The following is a 24,973-nucleotide window of genomic DNA, read 5'->3' as shown; positions in this document are numbered from 1 at the left end:
GAGGTTGTTTCTGTAGTTGTGCCTGAGACAGGGAAATGGTCCTGTAACCAAAATGGGACTTTTATAGACTATTTCATGGCACCCATAAAGGCATATAATGAAAATGAGACTTCTCTACTGTTTAAAATGGCTAACACTAGTCACTTCTGAATTGATTTTTTCCCTCTGATAACGTGTCATGACTTCCTAGGAATCATAAATTGCCTAAAGAATTTGCACCAGGTCATGCACTAAAGTTCACTCTGAAGTTAGGTGTCCTGATTCTTCATTTCTTCTTCTGAAATTCATCCAACATCATTGCAGCAAAGCAAAGAGAAGAAGCTACCCAAACACTCTCCTTTTCTGACATTCTGTTCTCTATCAGGGTTATGAGCCATTACAAGTACTAAAAGCCTGTAAAGGACTTTCTGTTCCAGCAGATTTGGTACACAGATGTTGTGTACAGGTTTTTCTGTAATGAACATATAAAAACTTTGAAGCGATATACACCAGTGTTTCATCTGTTCTTACTGGGTAGTTCCAATCCTGGGTTGTGGCTGAAGCTTATTGCAAGACTCTCATGCATTCATGAGGACCAGGATCTGGCCCTGTGCATGCTTACCTTTTTCTCTTCCTCAAAATAGTAGTTAACTAATCAAGAGGCAAAAGCTGTGTGTGGTGCTTGGACACTTACAGGGTACATGGAGATTTTCAGGGCTTGCATACCTTGTGTGTATTATGTTACGTTACGTGTAACAGGCGTTGCACATATGTAACGTACACAACATGCCACAACTTTCCAAAGAACCTTTTGTTCAAATAACTACCAATGGCAGACTCAAATCATCATTTGTGCTTAGATGGATCCCACTGGCTCCAGTGAGAGGCTCTAGAAGCTGTCAATACTCAAAAATTGGCCCAATGATACAAGTTCAGGAATGAGCCAGCAAGTTGGATTCACATAGAATCAGTTTTATTGCCAGGTAAGAAATTCATATTAATATAGTGAATACATATGTTTACAAATAAACATTCTTAAAAAACAAACAAACATTTTATTGTAGGAAGTATTATTGGTATCATAAACTCTGTAGTTAACAAGTATTAACACGGGTTTACTTACAGAACATACAGTTACTAAAATATTTCCACATAAAATATGCTCAAGTTACACGAAACCTGTGTGAATTAGAGTGCAGCTTTAATGTGTATCTAAAGCATATGGATCAACAGCAACATTCCATAAAGGGTCAAATTAAGTCAGCCAGTTGTGAAGGCAATAAAGATTAAAGGAATAAAAGTACGATAGTGGAGAATCTGGGTTGTGTGCAAAGTGTTTGTCCCGTGGGCTTTGTCCACTTCTGATAGTCTTAAAACATATGATCATACAATTTAGCAGCACGCTTATGGAGAGATGCCGGTGCTCTCAGGATGCAAATTAATCTCAATATAGCTTAAAAAATGGTCTCTCCATTTAACCACATTTCAAATTCTCAGCCCTTGCATCCTTGACTAAGAAGAAGCACTGCCAGTCAGTTGAGTACAGTAAGATATGCCACTTCCAATTCTTCTTACAACGTACCAGTTCTCACTCCTCCTTGCATACTCCTCCAATTCTAATCTCCAGAAGAATTGACAGCTGGTGAGAACGCAACTGTAGTAAGATAGCTAGTTAGGATTTAGTCGAATGACTTGTTCTGGGGGAAGGGCAAGAATTTAAGTGAAAGACTGAGTGCATTGCCTGCAATCAGGCTGTTGCAGCACCGCCATCCCATCTCAACTGTTTATCTCTTTGTGGACATGCCGAAGCCTTTACAGGCCCAGGACTGCGAGTCTACTACCAGTGCCCTATTCAAGAGTGCTTTTACTCATATGAACAAGGCAACCTGCTCATCAGAACCACAGTCAAGACCAGGAGTCCAATTGTTTGTTTAGTTTAAACCCAGATCTCTTTGACGTTTGAGGCTAGTTCATTAACCTCTTCCACCAAATAGTCCACCAAGAGGGAACGCCACTATAGAAAGCCAAACGAGAGAGACAATATACCATATAACATTTAGTTGAACTACAAAGAACTACCATGGCTAAAAGCAAATACAAAATGAGAGACTAGAGGAAAAATTTTAAATTGGAAAAATGGAGGGGCCAACTAAAGAGTCTTGACTGTGCAACTGTTGCATGGAGATGTAGTCCATTTTCCCTTTGGGACAAACAGAGGAGGCTGAGCAGGGCAGAACCCTTGTCATCCTTAGTGAAACAGGAGGAAATAGCTTAAAGGAATGGAGGGTCACTTTGAGAAACAAGACTGTCATTGAACAATAGTAATACAGTAAAGGCACCACCCACGCTTAATTTCAGTCTGAAGCAGTTGAAGATAGGCAAAACATTTAGGTGAAGAAAAAGTCCTGACAGTCTGCAAAGTGAGAATTGTTACCATCTGCCTGAAAACAGGAGGACTGAGAGGGAATTTTCTGATGCCCTTATTCCCCCAGCAGCTTTCTGTGTCATATGATATGTCTCTTCTTATATTGGAGGTTCCCAGAAATTTTAAATCAAGTGAAGTAAACTGAAATAAAATCTTCTGTTTGTTATCATCCTGCAGAATTCTCTATTAGCCAGAAAGGTCCCATATGCTCTTAATCATAACAGTCTTCATAAATTCCTTGTAAAAGAGTCTTTTCCCTTATTGTATATATATTTTTTGCGCTTTCTATAGGATGGGTGTGAAAGTACAATAATAGCTGTTACGGGTTGTACCAAGGTGTTTGCTCTTGGCTTTTCACAGGTCTAATGATTATTAATAGGTTTTATACAAAATTCCTCTCTGAAATAATATATTACAGTATATTGTTCTCTCTTTCTTCCTCTGTCTCAAGGCAGGAACATAGTGTAACTGTTTAAGCAGACATAAAGTTTCTCTAGATTGTGCTACTTCTCATCATGGATTTTAGTTTCAAGTAAAAAAATTTAGTCACAAGGGTTTGTGTTCCATTGTGAAATACAAATGGAGTTTATAATTCAACCTTCAGTGTGTATTGCTGAATGGTATTAACCCACTCTTCGGCCTACAGTTGGCTGGATACCAAGAGTGTCCAGGTGGAAGTTCCTTCCTTCCGTTTCCTTTTTTTTTTATTTTATATTTTTTAATTTATTTTTTTGCCTTTCAGTTGAGTGTTTGTGGTGTGTGTGTGTATTTGCGTGTGGTTTTTAAAGAATTTCATTTAAAAAAAAAAAAGAAAAAAGAAAGGACGACAAACTCAAACAGTTACTTCTGTCTTGCTGTTAGTTATGAAGTATGGCTGTGGGCCCAGATAATGCTGGCTCCGAGTTGTCAGCGGGTCGCTTAACGTTGGGTTTGCCATACCATGCTTCCCCTTGTTTGTGTATGCTTGCCGTCTAAGAGACTGGTCATTGGGATCCCAGGTCTTGTAGTGGGAATTGTAACCTAATGGGTGTGTGTGGATCTTTGCCATTTTGGATTTCTGCCCGTTCTGTTTGGTTAGGCCACTGTCGATGGTGTAAGCTCTGTCTTCATCTAGGCGCACTGGATGGAGTGGCAGGCTCCCCTTGGCAGCAAGTTCTGCAAGATGTCGGCGTTTGGTGTAGAAGTCATCATTGACTTTGTCAGCTATTTGAATTTAAAAGGGGGAGGGACAAAAAAAATCAGTTGGACACAAGAAAACATTACGCCATTTACAGTATGACATGCACAGTTACATCTGTGGACTAGATACAGTTACAGGGACATCAGCAGGAGAAATCTGTGCCACCTCCCACCCCTTATTTTCACTCTGTAGTGGTTTTGGATGTCATTTTGCTGGGCTTTCAAGATATGCAGACAAAACCCTATTGCCCTTTAACAAAAGGCTGTCTCTGCCCCAAATCACTCAGGCCGTGCTGGTATTTACATTATGGGGACAGTTCCTATGAATGCTCATCTCACATAGCATGGGAAGTTTAGGAAGTGGTCAGAAGTGTACAGACTTTCTTGGAAATGTTGGGCCATCTTGGGCTGCCCTGCTGTATGACAGTACATCCCTTTAAATGCAATGTCTCATGCAGGTGTTTAACAAAGCCAGTTGTAAGGTCCAATGGTGTATGAGGTGGGCCCATTTCTGTTAAATAATGCCCTAGGGCAAAAGGAAGAATGGGATCTGTTCTTCTAAATGGCTGGAAGTTCACTAATGCTTTATAGGTCTGAAAATACCTTGGGTTGCCGAAGGCTAGGTATTTACCCTGTAATTTTACAGACAATGAAAATCCTCGGTTCCAGGTTCTGACGTTGTTTTCTGAGGCCAGTGCCACTAAGAAATACAGTAATAGCCCTGCCAACAAATACTGCATTGCAGTTCTCAAATTAGGATTTTGCCCTCTGTGATTTCCTAGTCATGTGTCTTCCAATGCATGCTTTTGCTCAAGTTTGTTGTTATTGCTGGCATTTATATGGCCTTGCTTAAAAGTATGAACCATGCTTAAGGAGCTAACAGCATTCTGCAGCAGTCCAGCAACTCATCTCGATTTTGAGACTGAGTATCAGACTTTTAAGGGGAGCTTAACTGAATTTAATTTTTTAAGGTCTTGCCTTTTATTTAAAGAGGGTTTATTTAACCCCTTCAGAAACCTGGATCTTGATTTAAGATAGTGCCAAGTACGTAGATCAACTAACACAGTGGTGTGTTAATCAGTAGTGGTGGGCTTTGAGTGTATGATTGTGTCAGCCTGGATTTAACTTTTGCAGTGCCCTGGCTAGATCCATCCATTTTTCTTGAAGCTATGCCATGTAAGGCTTCTCTGCAGAAGTCTTGTACATGTAGCTGTCTGTGCAGCTCAGCGCCTCTTGCCTTCATGATGAGTAGGCTTTTAATACCCTGCACTGTTTTTATTTTCCCTCTTTTTCTCCCCAGTACTGCTAGGAGGCTTTTGTTGCACTCTGAATTTTCCCCTTCTCTCTGGTTCTCAATTGGATCTTTATGCAAGGCAGTGAAATTGCCATGAGCACCACATTAATCTTCAAGATCAGGCTTCAGTTCTGCATTCCCATTGTCCCGGTCCCTCAACAGGGACAAATATTACCAAAAGCAGTTACTGTTTATCATCTCATGACATTTTTTGCATAATAACCGTGCGACTGGACTTTGCTCTTAAATCCTTAATTTTGTCATTGAAGAGGTATTTCCTTTTCAATGAACTGAAATTGCTCATCTGTGCTGTAAAATTAGGCTTTGTATGTTTTACCCATCTCCATCTGTCTCATTTTTTAATCGATGAGTGAATGCTTTTCTATAGCATACTGGTGTCTTCTGTTTTAAACAAATCACAGAATGTAGATAATGGCTTATTCTAATTTCAGTACAGAATGTGCAGTTGCAATTACTGATAGACCTGTAATGTGTTACAAAGAGAACTTGCTAAGTTCTGCTTTGATTGTGGGGTGAGTTGTTTCATTTAGAGATCTGTAATCTGAATAATCAAGAAGTTGTACCTGTTTCTCCTTGGAAAAGTTTTTCCAGTTCTAAATATGGCTTTTCCTTTTAATTTTTTAATATTCACTGAATGCCACAAAACAATACTATATACAAGTTGAATAAAAACAGGAGGGAAATGCAGTCTGTATTGATAATTTCTCATTAATCTGTTATCAATAACTGAGAAAAACAGTTGCAGAATAGGCAATGTGGATATCCACACAAGTATTTGTCTGTATAAATTTTTATATCAAAGGCACTGCAAGTCAGCTGGTAAGATTTCTGTATCGTATGACTTAGACCTCGCCTATACAGGAAAAGTCACGCTAGCTTATGTAGTTTATATTTAGTATAGTTAATTATTTTCAGCTCCTAATATAGATACATTTGCCTATTTCACATTTGAATTGGTTTAATTTGCATAGAAAAAAATAATAAACTAATCTCATGTAAGGGTTGAATAAAATTCTAAGTTTGTACTTTTATCTTAGTTAAACTATAGCAATTTGTCTTACATAACCAAGATCTTTGACGATCAGTTACAAGGTAAATTAATTCTGTTCACAAAGACAACAGTGGTGATGCAGTTATTTAAATAATGACCAAAATTTGCAGATATTTGCGTTGCCTGATTTTTCATGCCGTGTATCTCTTCTGCATGGCTAAGTGAAAAAGGCCACAACTAAAGCTACTTCCTTAGTTTCTTTTTATTTTTCTCACTCACACCTTTTCCCACGGCCAGCAATGGTTCTTGGTCTCTGAATTTTGTCAGACATTACGTATGTTACTCAGATCTCCAAACACATCAAGATCGATGTCCTCACAGAAGAGTAAATTGTATTACTCCTGCATATAAACAACACCCCCACTGTAAAAACTAAGCAAGAAAGAAATTGGCCTCACAAGTGCCTATGACACATCTGAGAGATTAATTTTGCTCCTGTTTATGCCACCTTATATGTAAGATTTTCAGCTCTTTATTTGTTTCTTATGGAAGATCATACAGAAAGTGGAATTATTAATTCTGTAAATATGGTTACATTAAAGTTGCTTTAACTTATTCAGTCCATAGTCCCTTCCTAGGCACATCCCAAGTGGTGTGTTGGAGAGAAAAAAACAGGCTCTGATCTGTAAAACCTCATCAGCAAAGTCAAGCAGAAAGCTGGCAAACATGACGAAGGGCTGATTGCACGTGTTTTGTGTGGCAGTGACAGTGTGGGGAGCTGCTGTTTGCGTTTGTTCTGATCAAATAATGGTTTGCAGGGTTTTGCCTGAGAATTTCGGATGTATGCCTAGGAGTTAAATGCTCAAAGTGAAAGCCAGGCTCTTTATCTAATGTTTTAACCTCTTTAAAACAGTTTTCTTTCGGCATGCACACGCAGGCTTACACCTAGGCACATGTACCAGGATTGAGTGGGGGAAAATACCATTGTAGCAAATAAGTAGCCAGAAAAGCATTAATAAAATCAAACTGTTCAATTCTTCAAAAGGGCTTTTGGCAAATCTTGAAGCAGTCCTCATTCTTGCGTACCAGCTAGATGGCTAGATTACAGGTTTTATAATACCAGTGTGCTATGCCCCAGAGTGAGTGACCTGATGCTAATATAGTGCAGAAACAGGTTTTTTCCTGATTTTCAAAGCAGAATATTCAGAACAGTAATACTGGGCATGGTTTTGTAATAAATATTTTCTCAAGAAAAGCGTATTTATAGTATCCTGATGCCAGCTACTTTAAAAATCAACAGTGAATCTCAGGAAGTTCATTTTAATTCTTAACCAGCCCCTATAAATACTGTGTGGACTTTAAACATGCAAAGAGACATTTTGGAGTTACAGGATGGATTTATTATGTGACCCTAGGTACATGACTCAACTTCCCTCTGCTTTGGTTTCACCAGCTGTAAAATGAGCTGTTAACACATTGGAGGAGGTAGTTAAGTGTTATGAAGTTTAATTGCTATTTGTAGAGTATACTGAGTTTTCAGATTAAAGGTGCTATAGAAGTGCCTTTTGCATTTGCTTCTGTATATAAATCAGTAAAATAGGATTTAAAGGTATCACTGTCATGTTTGCAAAAGTAGTAAAGAATTAGAATTGCAAAATTGCCAAATGAACAATAGAAAAGAAGGGCTTTAATTCTGAGTGTTATTCTTCGTGTTCCCTCCCTCCAGTCTTGGCAGCTAATTATAAGAATGTTCTCAGTTTCAATATTTTTGTAAGGTTTTTACTCCTTTAAGTTAATGCACCCACAAATTTAGTTACTGTTGTAGCTGTTCATCTGGAAAAAAATGTTGAAATATGATTTTTTTTCCAACCTGTGTGCCTGGGAGGGGGGAGAACTTGGGCTTTTGTTCCTGCTGTGCATGAAATGAATAACTGAAAAAATATAGAAACAGTGTCAGGATCAAAAGCAGGGCTTCTCCCTTCCAGCTGAATACCTTAACTATTAAGCTAAAGAGATACTTTATCTTCTTTTGTCTTTCTAGACTAATAAATCTTGAATTTTCTTCTGCTCCTCAGCACAAGTTCATCAGGATGTGAGTCTGGGTGGGGACCATCCTACCAGAAGCTGGGATGCACCTTGCTGGGGTGGGGAAAGTAGATTTAAATCCCACTTAGTTGAAGCAGTTATACAACCATGAACCTTATCTTCTAAAAGGTGTATCACTCCTCACCCTTAACTGAGTCCAACAATGCCTTAAAGAAAGTGACCACAACTGTTTGTTTTATTTTGATCTAAACTTTGCCAGTATCAGTGTTAAATGTCGCAGATTGGGACCCATGCCTTATTCCTTGAATTCTGATTTCGAAAGGAGATGGCTACCAAGCTGCTTGGGATAGCAAGGTTATGGGAATGCCTAGGAGAACTTCAGTGAGTTTAGTCTCATTTAGATGAGGTGGCCAGAAAGCAATGGGCTTTTGGTGGTATGTTTTGATTCAAGTTTCACCATTCTGCCTAAATCTTCACTAACAGACAAGATTTAGTCTTTTGCTGATTGATGACAGGCCATGACCAAACTTGGAAGTTTCACATATTTTTCATAATCCACAGTTATATAACAAAAGCATGTAAACCAGTGAGTTGTTGCTAAATATAGAGTAAATTATATGGAGTAAATATATAGTAAGTTATAGAGTAAATACCATGGATGAAAACATGTTTTCTTGAAAATCAGTGGCAAAAATCCTTGTGGCTGTAACAGGGCTGGAATTTCTCAGTGCACTTATTTGAGTGCAAGTTGTCTGTGCTAAGAAGTGGCCCTAAAGCTGTGTAATATTGTCCTGCTCCCTAAGCTAAGCAGTCTTCAAGGTGGCTGTGTAACCACTTTTGGCATAAAGTTGTGTGAACATGCATTAGCATCGTGTAATGCTTTCTTTTTCTTGTAAAATACTGCAGTTAAAAGCATTCCTGTGTAGAAAGTACAGCTACATAAGGAGATCCTGGGTAATTCTGAAGTAGTGTTTTTTACTCTCTTCCTTGTTGACAATCCTCTTATCTTTGTGGGTCCATAAAATGGCTCTGAATTCTTGCACCACTTCTTACAGCTATGGGAGAAGTGTAGAATCATAAAAGACAATTATGTCCTACAGATTCTGTGAAAGTAGGCACCTAGGAGTGGGAAGAAACCTCTGAAATGAGAGAGGAGAATCCACAAAGGAGTGAGGTCATATAAAAGCTCTAAAGACATTAAGAAAAAAAAAGCTTCAGCGAGAGCTTGCAGTCACAGTCAGAAGATACAAAAATACATAGGGAACCCTGGTTGTCACTAGGTGCTTCACAGAATTGTTTGTTATCTGAACGTATTTTAAGAACTACTTTGTGAGCTGCAGAGCTTTATTCTAGCCACAAAGAGATTGTATTTCAAATTTAGGGCTAGAGATACAGAAAGCAAGTCAATGGAAAGTGTTGGGGGACGGCTTAGCAATGAAAGGATTACAATGGCACACCAGATAACAGCCAAATTACACTAGCTGCCTATTTGTAGATTTTTTTCTGTGTAACAGTAAAGCTAACCCTATGTAATATTTAACAGTTTATAACAAGGCTTTGCTTCTAAAGCCATGACTTTGCTAAGACTTTCAGGTAAGTGTAGTTACCTGGAGCTGGGGGACCCTTACATGTCCCTCTCTAAGTAATGAAAGTGAAAACTCAAGGAAAGACAGAAGGGTCACGAATCCTGGCTCAATGACAACACAGGAATTTTGCCCAGGGAAATACTAGGTGGCTGCCTTTGGTGGTGCTGTTGTGGATCCTGTCTGATTGTGTGATTGCTTATTCATTTGCTTTTCTAAGCTGTCATTGAAGACAATATGTTCAAAGGCTTCCAAGATAACAAGCTAACTCTATGGGAGAGCTTTTGCAGTTCATTTGAAAATCATTTTTACACTAGCACAAGTTTTTTTCTTGGGTAAGAGGGAAAAACTAGCATGGACTGAGTTCATATTAGCTGTTGCTAGGTATTAATTTGATTCAATAAATTAACTGAAAATTGTGTTCCATCCAGTAAAACAAATAACTAATGACCTATTTTTTGAATGAAAGGATTCATCAGGCATCATGGAGCATAGAATTTGCTTTGCATAACATGAAATCTGTTGGAAAATAGAATACAGCTAGATGTTGCAGGTAGACATGATTCTGTTCATATAATGCCAGCAGTGGATAGAACGAAATGATAGCTCTGTGTGTGGCCAAGAGGAAGGAATATAGCTACTTCACAGTTGGTGACTGGCTGTTCCCACCTCATGGGCACTGGCCTGGCTGTGTATAAGGTGGGGCAATTTTAAACCATGCTGAATTCTAAGAAAGGGCAAAGGCCATTTTAAATAATTTTTGCATCCCTCCTTCTCCATTCTTGTACTGAGCTCTCAGAATGCAGAATTCAGCCTGTGGGCTGCAATGCATTGATTTCTGTTCTAGATATTTGCCTTTCTTCCCCCAGAAATTCTAACACCAGTTTGTTTTTATTTAAGATGTTCTGCAAAGGAAGAAAATATTTTATGTCTGTGGATTCTTTCTCATGGTTTTTATTCACTATTGCTGATTCAGGTAAAGAAAAATACAAAATGCATAGAACCACCCATGAATTACTTTCGTAGCTTAGGTAGAACCTACTTTCTGTGATTCCTGTCCTTGCCATCTTTACCACTTTATCTGTTTACTCAGTTCTTACATTGATCTGGACAGATACCAAGCATGAAAAGACATATTATATCAACCTTTTCTTCTGCAGTCATTGTTTGAAAGGAGCTTGTCCACCTCCAGACACCAGATTGCATTTTGTTTTCCCAGCAAAAAAATTCTACTTTCATGATATCAGACATGATGAAACACAAATATGTATGTCCAAACATTTCTTCTCATCTGTTGACTACTTTCATGACAGTTTCTGAAAGGCTGAAGAGGCCAGAATATTTCTGGGTTTTGAAATGCATTAGGAATGGTTTAGAATAGGAATGTAATCAGACTTGGTAAGCAGAGCCTTCAGTCTCAGCAATGTTCTCTTTATCCACTACAGGCAGCAAATGCTGCTGCTTGTCTGGGAATGCTAAGACATAATTTGATTAACTCCTCAGGCATCAGTCATCATATGTGGTACCTTATGTACCGTGTTACAGTTCCCTGGAACACAAGAGTAGCCACGTGTCCATCAGCAGAAGCACCCCTCTTCTGACAGCGTGCCAAAAAAAGCACAGCGCTGCAAAGTCTATTTTTTCTTTTTCTTTTTACAAACATTTTATTTACTGTGTAAGTTTAGGCAGGTTTCTCCTTGGACATGTAAGACAGCTTTTCCGGTTGGGCTTTGTATATTTGGCTGCCTTGATTTACAATTGATTGCAACATTTATGATTCAATTTTGTAGAGTGCAGCAGGGATACCATGATTTGGGTTTGGTCAAAATACTCAAGACATACACACATTGTACCTAATATAGAGAACAATGACACACACAATGGTTGTGTCTAACCAGTGTAAAGAATACTAGAGCTTTTCTGATTTACCAGAATTAGTAATTTCTGTCAACCTGAAAACAAATGATGGCTACGTCATGTTAATTAACATTAAAATAGTAAATGTTTTCAGGAGACCTGAAATATGTTGCATGCAGATAGACAAAGATCACACTATGTTACATCCTCAAGTGATTTAATGTTTCAAATTCAAGCATCAAGATGTTAAACTGCTGGTACAGTATCATGTAATGAATGGTAAACTTGAGAAGGAAATAAGATTGTCAGTTCTATTCTTGAACCAATGGATGAAATTGTAAAGGAAGTCTAAGGGAATTATGTATTCAAATCTTTGGCACTTTGAAAATGCAGCTAGTGGCTGTCCTGTAACTGTAAATCTATTTTTTCATTATTTTTTTTCCTAAAGGCCTCTAAGCTCATGTCCTTTCATGGCATCTACAATTACAAATATATATGAAAAGGTCTGCTGTGAAATATTTATTTTGTTTTATCTCATTTAGGCATATTTATCACTTTGAGTTTTATTAGAAACCTTATATATGGTAAGAAAACTTGCCTTTTGAAATAGAAACTATCTAAGGAGTCATGCTGTCATGCTTAGCTTCTGAATAAAGCATGACTGCGGCATAAACTGATTATAGGAAATGAGGGTTTGGCTTGCTTTCTAAAAATGCTGTCCAAAGCCAAAGAGGTTAACACTTAGGAGACTTGCTTAAAAGGCTTCTTCTGCTTCTTCCTTCAGTTATCTTGCTTGCTTTTTCACTGGGTAGTTTTTAATGCTTCTCAGGCAAATCAGGACAAATCTGATTGTGTCAAAAGCTCACAGCAATGCTTTCATACATGAACAATAATATGGAATTGTTTGTAACCTTTTTGGTTGGGGAGGACCTTCAGTTTGTTTAAGGGCAGGGCTTCCTAACTATTCCAGGAGCACCGCTTCGTTGTACATTTGCAGAGAAACTGTGCAGCCATGTGCAATAACAGGCCCTAGTACCGCAGTCAGTAATTCAGGCAGTCCACACACAGCAGCGTGCCTTGCTCCTGGGAGTGGACCGCAAACCAGGTAGACTGTCCTGGCAGGCTGCACACTGAGTAGTATGTGGGTCACGTTGGAAAAAAATTCACGGTGTTCTGCAATGTGATTCAGCATCTAAAAATGTGTGTTTGTTTTTTCCTTAAGGTGTCAATTTATCTTATTTAATGTTGACTGAAAAAGCTGTTATATTCCTGACCACATTTATTTGTAATAACTGTTCTTAGCATGAACCTAATTTCATTTTTTTCACACATCCCTGTTGGCATTCTTCTGTGTTCTGAATTTCATTTTCAGTTTTAATACTTTTTATTAGATGTGTTTGGGTCTTTTAGTATACTGCTGGTTATAACTCTTAAACATATGTCTCAATCAGCTACAAATACTTCTAGTTGTGATGATGTAGGAAGCCGCATGAGAACCCAGAAGACCCTTTTCAAGTCTCTAAATGCCTAATTAAGACGTGTTTTTAGTGCTGAAATAAACCAGCATTTTTCTGGCTTTCAACTGACATCATACTAGATTTATGTTATTTTTTCTGTGTATGAATGAGGCCTAAAGGCTTTTTGAATTGCACTGGTTAAATGAAAAAGGTCCTAGTGATGTAATAACTATTTTTTGAAGGAGTTATTTTTATTTGGTCTGTTTCTTAACTGCTATAATTTTAAAGAATTTTTAGCAATCATTCTGGATTGAAGTTGATTTTTATTTTTTTTTTTCAAAATTAACTGTGGCATAAGTTGTTTCTATTAGAAACCTATCTTTTCTATTCTTTTTGCCAGAAGGAATCCTTTTCAAGAGAGAGTTATTAAGCAAGAGAAAAAGAAAATCTAGGAAGTAATTACATAGCCGTACATGCACACATTCGGTTCTGTTTTTTCTTGTCCTTCTCTCCCTGTCTCCCTCCTATTAGACTATGTGGCATTTGTATTATTAGTCTTGTGCATAATTGCCAGAGGTTTTCAAATCAGATTTGTGTGTCAAACTGGAAAGAAATAGTGTTCTTTGGCAACTGCCAAACTTCCACTGTCAGAAGAAAATCAGTTTCATAAGGTTTTTATAGATATTGGCCAAACCCAAAGGCAAAGCAGAACTAATGCCTGCTCTGAACAGATCCCTCTGAACAGCCTTCACATAAAGCAAAAGCATTTGTGTCTGACAGACAGTCAAGGAAGAATCAGTAATGAATCTCTCTTCAATGAATATTTAATCATGCACACACACACATAAGACTTCTGCCATATCAGTGTTCAGCTCCCACCTCTACCTTTTTATCCAGGAATTGCAATCATAACCATCACTTGTGAAAATGAGAACCAAAAGCACTGTGCTGCAGATCTTCCTCCCCCACTGTAGCAGATCCCTTGCAAGGGAAGGTGAACTTTTTGCAGGAGCACCTTCCATAGCCTAGAAAGCTTTGCAAACTTTGCACTATAAAACCTACCAATTGTACTTAATATTATCATTAGGATGGGACAGACTGATATTCTTGTAGTGATTTTTTTGATGCTATAATATCATAGCTACTATATATCAGATTCCCTACCCCCCAACTTCTTTTTTCCTCTTATCCTTCTTCAAATAAGCTGTCAGGGAAGGACTTTCAGAAAAATTAACTGTGCATTACAAATCACGTTACTGCTCTTCCTCCTTCCATGCCTCAAGCCCTTTGTTATTATAGTATGAGTGTGTAGGAGTAAAGCAATGATCTCTGTGGCTTTTATCTGTGTAATTTCTCTCTTAAACACATTTACTGTCTTTAGAACATCATTTGCAGAACCAAAATAGCAGAGAGATAACTGCTGCTATTTATATTATATTGTTAATAAGGGATTCATTCCTATCAGTTGTCTTACTCTTCTTACTTGGTATTCATGGGTAATTCTGAAGAACATCACACTACTGCTGTTGACATATACCATGTACAAAGCTGGAGAGTATTAAAGCTTTTGAGATTTTGATTTCAGTTAGACCCCAAAAAAGGATTATTTGCTTAAGTAAACTTGACTTGCAATAATGTAATCCTCATACCTGTTTAAAATTACAGAGACAGACCTGAATGTTCATGTCACAAACACTGTAAATGCAACAGACTTGAATGAAATACTTAAAAGTCTGTTATCTGCATGGAGATATGAATCTGCAGGCAGATTCTGATGTATTTAAAGAAATAATACTTTCATACAAAATTAAAACCCAATGTGAATCAGTAGAACTATGGGAAAGAAAGTACAAGTATAGGAATTGAAGTCTGTTTCGCACTGAGTTTGCTTCCCAAACCCCAAATTCTTAAATTTATTCCAGAATTAAGCATATTGATCGTAGTAGGATTTCAGAGTTACACTCTCTGCCTTCACTTCATTATTCTTTGGTGGGTTCTTGGGAAAAAATAAATCAAAATCCTACCTTAAAAATCTACCTTTCATTTTTCACCTTTTGATTTTTAAGAATAAAAAATCCTGGATCAATAATTATAACCTGATTTATATTTGGATATTGTCAGCATAAAAGACTACTTAATAAATAAAAGTGCTCCCTGAAAGCCTTTAGTTAGAGAAACTGTTTATTTAATTCAAGAAAATTATCTTCAGTACTTTTCCCCAGAATTAATTCAAAGCTAACATTTTGAAATCATTTAGAACTTCACTTCCATGTGCTGAGTTTAAAACATTTTCTAACTACTGCAGGTATTTAAAAATGGTAATGAGCTCAAGATATATTCTTAAAATCTCAGTTAATTTTTTGAAAAACATCTATGTGTGGATTTGGGTCACCTGTAAGTTATAAGTTTTGATCATTTTGTACTTCTGAGAACCACTTGCAGGATATTACATGTTGAGCACCTGTATGAAACTTATGATAACCTGTAATAAACTTATTGCAAAGATATTGCTGTAAATGACCTGCACAGCTAATAGTTCAGGATGGAAAAATCAGTGGAGTATGTTCAGAACAACTAGTACCATTGATATGTAGGCTCAATGTTTGGAATTTTAAAAGCCACACTTCAGACTAAATCTAGACTTTAGCTGGGATCCCACAGTGTTTCTATTTATCTGCAAGTATTCACAATTGTTTTCTTATCTTTACGATCAACCTCTGCTCTTAAATAGTGGTTAAAAAAATTGCATTGCAGAATGGGAAGTATGTTTATACACAGATGTGTGTTTACAGTGCAAAATATAACAGTTGCAGAAAACAATGTTTAAGAAGGATTGCAAGTGAAAATGCTTAACATTGTTAGACTTTGTCTTCACGTGAGCTCAGCTTTGTTTATTTGTTCACTTCTATTTAGCCTTATTGCCTAAGTGTAAAGTTTCACTTACTCGTATCTTCACTTTATGTGTAAAAAATCCTGTGCATCATTCATTAATGCTTCATAGAAATAGGTTTGATTAACCCATGCTTGATTTAGATTTACTAGTTTCCTTCCTGTGGCCATCACTGATCTCAATAGATGGAAATAAACCTGGTTACTGTAAGCTATTTACCTCTGAAGACTGCAGTCTTCCAAGGCATAAGACAAGCAAGAGACAGTAAAAAAACTTGAAAGCGTAGCATTCCATAACAGTCAGCTGGACTCATAGTACTGTTATTTTAGATCTGCCCGTTGTGTGTTATAAAAAGGAGAAATTTACTTCTTGTTTCATTTAGATTTATTATCACATAATAAGGATTTTAAAAATAAACCAGTTTCCAGAGAACCAACCTAAATTTTAATGGAAGGGTTTGAGTTCTCTGTGATGTATAACTGATAGGTTGTGGGGTGGTGTTTATAATCTGAACTTTTATGACTATTGGCAATGGTTTCATTTTCACTGTTTTAAAATACATGCTGGTAAAAAGAAAAAAATAGTTTCTGCTTTGTAGGGAATCCAGTGTAGGGAACATGACTGGAAATTATATAAATTTCAAGAACAAGAATTAAGGATGTGCAGATTTAAATTTGCTATTTTGGCATGAAAAATAGGTTAAGAGTTTAATAGATCCTTATAAATATTCTTCATCCAGCATAAAACCAGGTAGTGGACCAAATTCAGACAAAACAAATTCAATAGGTGTGAATCCAACCCAGAAAACTGACAGTCCTGAGATAAACCTAAACTAAATGGGCCTGAAGGTTAGATTTGCTTTCTTTCACATGTTCAATGTGTTGCTAAAGTCTTAAAAATGAGACAACGTAGATGGAAACGTTTAAGAGCAGCTTATTTTGGTGTTAAAACTGCTTCTTGTAAAAGAAAGACTATTTGCAATTTCCTCCTGGCAGCCTAGATGTTGTTTCTGTTAAGACCAATGTATACCCAAAGAGTTACCTTTTCACAGCTCTGCTTATTTGCTAAAGGATGGCATAGGCAATGGCTGCTCGGGTGCCTGATCACTTAGAGCAGAATTCCTCAGCCTCAGAAAGAATATCACCCTGTAGATTTTATAGTAAAATGTTGTTTCTTTAAAAGGCTGTAAAAGAATGTCAGTGATGTAAATGATCTTGCTCAAGATACTGAGGCTTTGTATGAACAACATATTTATAATTAAAATATGGCTACTCACTGGAAGAAGAAATTAGTGTGCTGGACGGAAAAATACGAAAAATTTTGATCAAGACTCCCTGAGCATTTTTTATTTACCTATGACAGAGTGCCTGTGGTTATCAGAAGCTAATCTGGTAAATAAAACAGAGGAAACAATTAAATGATTTAGTGCAAGCAAGAAAAGGTCTTGAAAGGCTGCACGAGCTGGGCAGGACATGAAGCTTGGGGGGTCTCAGCAGAAGACACAGGTGGAACAAGAGACTTCATCTTGCTGGGAAATGGGAAGGCTGAGGGAACGGTGCTACCGGGGGGTGGTAAGGGGAGGCTTGCTGCTCAGTGCTCCTTGGCTTCTCTCCTATGCCTGAAGGAGAAGCAAGGATTAAAGTATGAAAGACTTCCTCAACAAATGAACACTCAAAAGCTTCAAATTCTGCAGCCACACTGGGCTAAGTAAATAATAATAATAATAATATACCAAGCTTTTATGTCATATTTCCTTGAGATAGAACCGTAGTTCCGGCGCTGAAATGGGCAGATTGCCTAGTCTGGCATTATGCGTGACACTGAACATACCTCTAGATATATGAAATCATTAACTGAATCACCCTCTGGATATGAAAAATGATGCATTAATCTGTACTTCCTTGTCTGTTTTCATGGTGTTAAATCCAGGGAGCTACTCCCATGTCCCAGATTTTTTTAATCCATTTTTATGTAACTGCTTATGGAAGTAGTAGCTGAAAATTTCTTTACTCTTCGAAATGAAAACACAACTCCTTTTTGAGCCTTCCAAAGACACATGAATATTTACCTGTCAGTGTAACAGGGTGGCTGGTTTAGGAGAATAACACAAACGTACTGTGCCCAATTCTGTAGTTCTACCTTTTCTAAAGGTGAATTGTATCAATCCCTGTGAATGCATGGGCAGGCTTTTTTCCCTGTTGTGTGTTTCCTTTTTTCCAATTACAGTATTATTTTTTTTTCAGCCCAGAGCATAATGAACTATGGGAACAGTACAGAATCTCATCTGGTGAGAGAGGTACCAGATTCTTAGGGGGCAGTTGTGCAGTCACTTCTATCCTGGTAAGACAGATCTTGTGTCAGCATAGGGTTACAATGATTTTTATGGAAACTGAGGATCTGAAGCTTAAGAGAAGGTACCACCAAATTTCACATCGGGCAGGAGGATGGTTCAAAGATAACATCTTAGAGTTAACCTTATGGTGATCTTCCCCTTTGGATCCTTCTGTGTGTGTAGCTGTAAAGGACAAACAAACCAAACAGTTTTCTCACATGCGTCACCTTTTTGAGGGAGATGTTGCCATGTGCATTGATGCACTTGTGGCCACAATATTTTCTACATAGTAACAGTGACCTAAACAGGAGATACTTATTATTCAAGTGTCATATTTGCAAAAACTCACTTTAGAGTTTTGCAGCTGCAAGCAGAGCTTGGAGCACTGTCTAACGTTTCCTTTGGGATCAAAGAACTGTGAAGCTCCAAGAAATGCTGGGAGCTATGGACTCAGAGATGTGATTGTGAGTCTTCTGCCAGTTATATCCTCCTCTAGCTGCACTATATCCAATCAATTAGAATTAATGAGATCTGATTTCATCCCACAGGAGACTACAACTCCCAGCATAATCTGAAGGCTTTCTAGGTCTGAGTTTCAGGGAGTTATTCTGTCCATTATTTGGTTTTGGGTCTGGGGGATTTTTTTGGCAAAAATTTAGACTGTCTGAGTTATCTCTTCTTAAGTCATGCCCAATCAGTTCCTTAAAGGCTGTGTGTGAGAGAGGGGAAGAAGAAAGTTTATGAAAGAAATATAAAATCATGTTAAACTGTAGAAATACTTGTATTCTGTTTTCACATGTGTGTCTGTGCACCTCTCCAGCAGCTGAGTAATCCATCTCCCAGTCCTGCAGGGCTTTAGAAAGTTGCATTTGAGGTATTTTTTAATTTTTTCAAGAAATTCTAAAGAAAGTTGGTTACTTTGCACTCCCTGAAACTCAGGAAAGAAAATCAACTGTTACTGCGGCAAGCTTACAGATCAATGTGACTGAATAAATATAACTAATACCTCAGGATAGTGAGACCAGTTTGAGCTCTAGGAAACTTATTAAGCAACAGGATGGACTCTGACTATTACAGCTCAGCAGAGTGGAATTTGAGGTTGGATTGTTCATGCTTTCTGAATGAGTATCCACATGATGAGTAGAAAAATTTGTGATGAGCTACCTTTGTATGTCTTGGGACTTGAATTTTATAAAGGTGTTCAGATACAAGATCTCCATCCACTTGTAGCTTTAGGCATGTCAGTATTGCTTAAGTGAGCAATAACCATTTAAGCATGGAGTAAAAACATGGTTGATGAACTGGAAATAAGAATAATTTATGCAGAAAAACCTCTTTCTGCACTTTTCACATAAATAATGAAATATGGCAAAAGCACCAAAGAAAAGTAGGATCATGTCATCTCAGGTGACCAAAAAACTGAAATACCAAAACACTGAGTGGTTTATTGCCACAAAATATTAAGTGACCACTTTTGGTGGGACTGGTCTTACAGCTTGTTAACCCTTTTCCCTCAGATACAGTCTCTGGCATTCTCTGGTGGGACAAATTTGGCACTGTTGAGAAAAGATTCTCTGGCTCAAAAATGAGCAAATAATGGATGAACAGAGTGCACCTATCAGTTAGGCTAGAGATGCTAGGAGATGGAGTGTGTGTCTGTTCTTTCAGGAAGTGTGTGTTGCTCTGTCTCATTTCAAGGGTGTCTTCTACCTTCTGCTGATTATTGTCTGGTGGTGTATGTGTTAAGGTAGAAGAAGTGCAAAATTCTGGTGCGGTGAGGGAAAGAGTAAGTAAATCTCAACTCACTATTACTCCAAGCACTCATCTAATATAAAATAGGCACAGAATATTCTCACATTATTCAGAGATGTAAATGCCCGTAGACAGTAAGAGGGAAAGTTGAATTTGGTCAGTAGCTGCTGGTCAGTACTTAAGGAATTCTGGAGGCTGCAAAAAATAAATTCCTAACAAGAAATATGGAAAATATCCTCTTCCATAGAGTGTGTAAGGGTTTGGCTGTGCAGTTTGAACTGGTTCACAAAAAATATTTTGTGTTTTAAATAAAATACATCCACATTGGCCTTTTCAACTCTCTTCTCCCCTGTTGTGCTGAATCAGACACTCTGCAATGCACACGTTGCATTGCATACATGCATGAACAGTCCAACTTCAAATTGCACTCTGTTGGAGTCTAGGGTGTAGATCTGAATAGCTTCTTAGTGACCAGCTTGGCCTCACTACCATGGTATTGGTCATTCCCATTCTGTAGGACAAGGCAAATTAATAGCAATGGCACTGTTGTCTCTTGTTTTCACAAGCGCTTGAGTCTTAGGTACTGAATTTAATGCAGGTCCTGAACATGGTCCAGGATGGAGATCATTGTGACTTGCTACTTTCCCATGAACTGACTTTTCACAGCAGCGAGTCACTGAGGGATGAGTAGCTTACTTCCCAAATTAGACAGCCAAATTTTTAGGACATCTGTAGTTCAGAAGAAAGCAGCTGTGTGGAAATTAATTTAATACTGCCTCTGGTAAAGCATCACTTTTTCAGTTATCTAAACTTCTTACCACTTATGGCCACACTGTGACGAGTGGTATTAACGTACTATAGCTACAGTTGCTACAAAGCAATAGCAATACTTCTTCCTCCACCTCCATCCTCCATTAAAGAAGAGAATTAATCACAGTGGACTACACCTGAACAATGGGATCATGCAGAGTAAGAGGCACTTAAATGAATATGGTTTGCCTCAAACACATGGAGATATACACAGCACATCCCTTATTAAACTTATGTTGTGGCAAATGAATCCACCCTCAAGCCATTATCAATGAATGCAAAGGGAAAGGGACTAGATGCATTCATTAACCTGCCATGGGGATCAGTAAACGCGACTCTGAATGTTAGCATATGAAAAATGCCATTGCCCTGTGACATGAATACCAGGTCAGGGTGAACTCAGTCTATTTGTTCAAAAGATGTTGTCAGGTTAAATTTATACTGGGGGGCCTGATGTAGGCCAGTTGCTTTTTCCTCTCAGAGCTCCTACAAAGCCAATATGAACTCTGCAATGTGCAGTCTGTCTAGGCTGATGTCAGCATGGTCACAAACCCAGGCCTGGCTGGCATCATGGAAAAAAACCTCTTTGTGATTTTGGGATGTACTCAAGAGGTACCTCTTGGGAGGAATCATGGCTTTGAGAGTCTGAAAGTGGTTAAAACCAGAGCATATTTAACTCTTGCTCCATACGTCCAGACAGAAGGCGTGAATGTGTAACAGTTTCAAAATCTCTGTTGTTTTCTGCTGAAAAGTTTGGATAACAATGCAGCACTTCTGTACTTTTCTTGTGAAAATTTACTTGAATCTAAAACTTGGCCAATGTGGTCTGAAACCAGTAGGTCTACAGGGGCGGGGGGAAAAGCACGGGTAGATGCTGTAATCCTCCTGGAAGAAAATGTCTCTGAAAGTTATGTTTAATTTAATCTAAAATTCTGAGAGGCATTATACAACTTCTGGAGCTGAAGTGCACAATCTTTCAAGGTTGATTTAACTGTATGGTTATAATCTAGCTGCATTAAAAACTTGTACTCAGACACCCAAGAAATACCTAAGTTGTAATTTAATAATTTTTTAAAATAAGTACATTCAGTGGCTCTTAGGCAGATGAGAGAAGTTTCATCTCTCATTTTATTATGCTTAAGTACCTTTTAGCTTTGACAATTGGCTTGCCCTAAATTGACATCTGAAAAAGAATCAGAGCATAAATCTGTGATAATCACCACATCGTTACACAGTACCACCTTTTGAAGAAGCAATTGTAAAGCTACTCCGTCTGTATTCAAAATGCAGCAGAAAGCTATTAACACTTGTCTTTTATAAACAGATTTAAAAATGCCACATGTAAGAAACAAAATGACAAGCTAAACCGAGGCTAAACTATTTGAGATGGGACTTCAATGTACATTTTGTTAGAGGTCTGCTATCCTGAAGTTTGGATAAAGGAATGTCAGTTTGTGATGGAAATTTCTGGCGTGACAAATACTAGATTCTTAAGTCAGAACGTTCTCAGCTGTTCTGCTGTTTTTCTGAGCTAAATAGCTCTGGCTGGAAATAGGCAGTGTGATACTGCTCTAAATTCATGGGGAAATGATGTTAACATCCATATGTGTAAGCTGAGCAAGGGTTAGTGCAAAGCTATGAATAGACCCCCTCTTAGTTCTTCGTTTATTGTTGTCTAGTAGGGGCCTGAAATGTAACATCATAAAGGCTTTCTGTCTTCACATAGCGTGCAGCCGGTATTTACAGCCCCTGAAAAGTATTATCAACTTATGTTTCCAATATGAAAATTATGTCAAAATGTTTACCCACTATTGTCCTTTTCCCTACCCACAACTGTTTCTTTGAAGATGTTCTTCCATTTGCTTAAAATAATAGTGTATTATACTGATCAGTCACAGAAAATAGCCACTACCAGGACCTTTATTAGGAGCTTTATGATGCACCAGTTATTTGAAATCATAAAGCCTCAGACTATTCCTTCAGTGACCTACTAATGCGCATCCTGCAGAAAATGTGAACGCTCTTATTTTGGAAGCATACAAGTACCTCTCTTTTTGGAAGTGTTTACCAGGTGTCTAAATTATATGCTTTAAATTTGCAACATACTTGATGTTTTTCTCTCTCATTTGTTCAGATAGGTATGGAAAATGCATACCAAAATGCATAGGTGGGCATATTCGGGGCATAAAGAACTAGGGCTGAACACTGTGCATACAACATAGGTGAAACTTGCTGAAAAATGGTGTACAGTAGGTATGGTGTAATTTTGTATGCACATATAAACACACATACTTCTGATCACTGATCCTTACATGCAATTTTTTTATCACTAATTATAGTCCCCCTGTTAATTTTTAATACACTTGCAACTAACATAATATTCTATATGAAATTCTATCATGAAGTAGTCCAGATGAGCAAGACTTTGTTTTTAACTTGGAAGCAGAATGTCAGCTGACAACAGCAAAAGCAACATACTGATCTAAAGAGAAGTCATGCGTCGTGTTGCTTACTTACCGACTGCCTTTAGAGAGGCGTACTTGTTAAGCTCTTTGCCTGGGGGCTGTTGCTCATATGGGTTTGTGATCTGTCCCAGGCTGGGGTATGAATGTTGATGTGCCATCTGAGGAAGGAGGGGAGATGTTGGCATGACATTATTCATCTGTGGTGGGTCTGTATTGAAGAAAATCAACAAGCATTAAGAAAAAAATAAATCAGTCTTAAGGTTTTAACATCATTATCCAGTACAGATAGACAGGATATGTCATGAGATTTAATGCAACAAAACACTATTTACTATGAAGTGGGAGTCTGAGTACAGCAAACCTGTATTTCAAACAGTTAATGGTGTGATTAAAGTCTGACGAATGATTGTAGCAATACATGCTAACTTTCATATAAAGATCTTTGAACTGAAAAATAGGTTTTCAAAACAGTTGCACACCAACACAAAGGCTGAATTTGCTGCAGCATTAGGATACAAACCAAAACTTGAATTTTATTCCAATGTAGCTTGAATACAGGGCAGTAGTATCATTCTGTCTGTGCAGTTATATAGCCAGGATAATTAAAATTAGCTTAGCTAGTCTGCTGCATATATGCAGTTAGACACTGCTTTTAATACCAGAACCAGCTCGGTTATTTGCACTCTGCAGAGTGTGCAGTTTTAGCTCATGAATATCATTAGGTAATTTCTTCAAAGCTCACCCTTTGTCCTTATGTTTTCTCCTTTTCCCTGATGATTGGTATCACAATATCATACCAAGATAATGTTCTCTGTAGATTACATACCTAAAAGCAGGAGCTAATTACTGCTTAGGTACAGTTTTATACCAGCACTCACCCCACAACCATTCTGGAGTTGTTTTGTTCCTTTATAGTAGAGAATACAACCTGGATACTTTTCTTTCTAAGATATATCATAATTTATTAGTTGTTTTTAACATTTGGTTTCAGCTTCTAAAAGGTTTGGTCAGAATTGTATGTTGCACTCCATTTGAAAACCTGAATTTCACAGATTTCAACATGGTCAGCATATCTTTTACGCCGAGTCTTTATCCAGGCTGTGTATTCTGAGATATTTGGGCTGATGGTCAATCCTAGAACCTTATCATGGCTTCTGAAATCACAGATGAGCGCATTTTTCTCCTGCAATGAAACCATGGTGCTGGATTGGTGACAATGCACTAACTCCCACAGCATCAAGCACAGGCTTATGATCATGTAGAAAGCAAGCTGAACAGTTAGAGGAAAGGAAGTTTATTGTGATGGAGTGAGTGGACCACCCCACAAGTGCCCAAAGGATCTGGCAGGAGCCAAATAATCCCTGCAGCTTGCCAGGATTTTCAGGGAATTGAGCCACTTGCCTTTCCAAAGCTCATTAATGAAGCTGAATGCATGAGCAGCAGCTCTGAAGTCAGGTAAGAGATTTACTGCTAGGAGAGAAAAGGAGAGTGAAGGTGTGTTTTAACTTTCTTCTTATTCACCGTTGCCGCTGACTGGTGCGGTCTCCGCCGTTCAGACAGAGGGTGCCCCTGCCTCTGCAGAGCAGTGAAGTCACATCCTCCTACCACATACACATGTAAACAAGTCGTGAGGGCACCTCAAGGCAACTCAAGAAAAACGGTGGAAATGCTACCATCTACTAACAGTATGATTCTTCTTGCTGTTGCTTTTTGTTAATAGGGAACAAACTGTTTGTTGATAGTAAGCAGAGCTGAATCAGAAATGATTTTCCCACAACAAAAGAATTTTCCACTAAGTGGTTTTATTTCTTTTACCAAACAAATGAAATTGAAGTTGGACTTTTTTTTTTGCAAATATTGTGTCAGATCAGGAGAAACATTTTATTATGATT

General features: G+C 37.9%; 1 protein-coding gene across 1 annotated transcript in view; it reads right to left on the bottom strand.

The window, feature by feature from the left end:
* Positions 1-935: 935 nt before the first annotated feature.
* The window catches only part of SHISA9 (shisa family member 9), a 191,429-nt gene continuing 167,391 nt past the window's right edge, over positions 936-24,973 (bottom strand). The window contains exons 3-4 of the mRNA XM_014282624.3: positions 23,134-23,289; positions 936-3,607 (exon numbers count right to left, since the gene is read on the bottom strand). Coding sequence (XP_014138099.2) covers positions 3,237-3,607; positions 23,134-23,289 — 527 coding nt within the window. The 3' untranslated portion in view covers positions 936-3,236. The remainder of the gene's footprint in view (positions 3,608-23,133; positions 23,290-24,973) is intronic.

The sequence above is a fragment of the Falco cherrug genome, chromosome 4 (assembly GCF_023634085.1).
Source record: "Falco cherrug isolate bFalChe1 chromosome 4, bFalChe1.pri, whole genome shotgun sequence".
NCBI classification, from domain to species: domain Eukaryota; kingdom Metazoa; phylum Chordata; class Aves; order Falconiformes; family Falconidae; genus Falco; species Falco cherrug.
The sequence above is the reverse complement of the archived record's forward strand: the minus strand, read 5'-3'. Positions and strand labels throughout refer to the sequence as shown.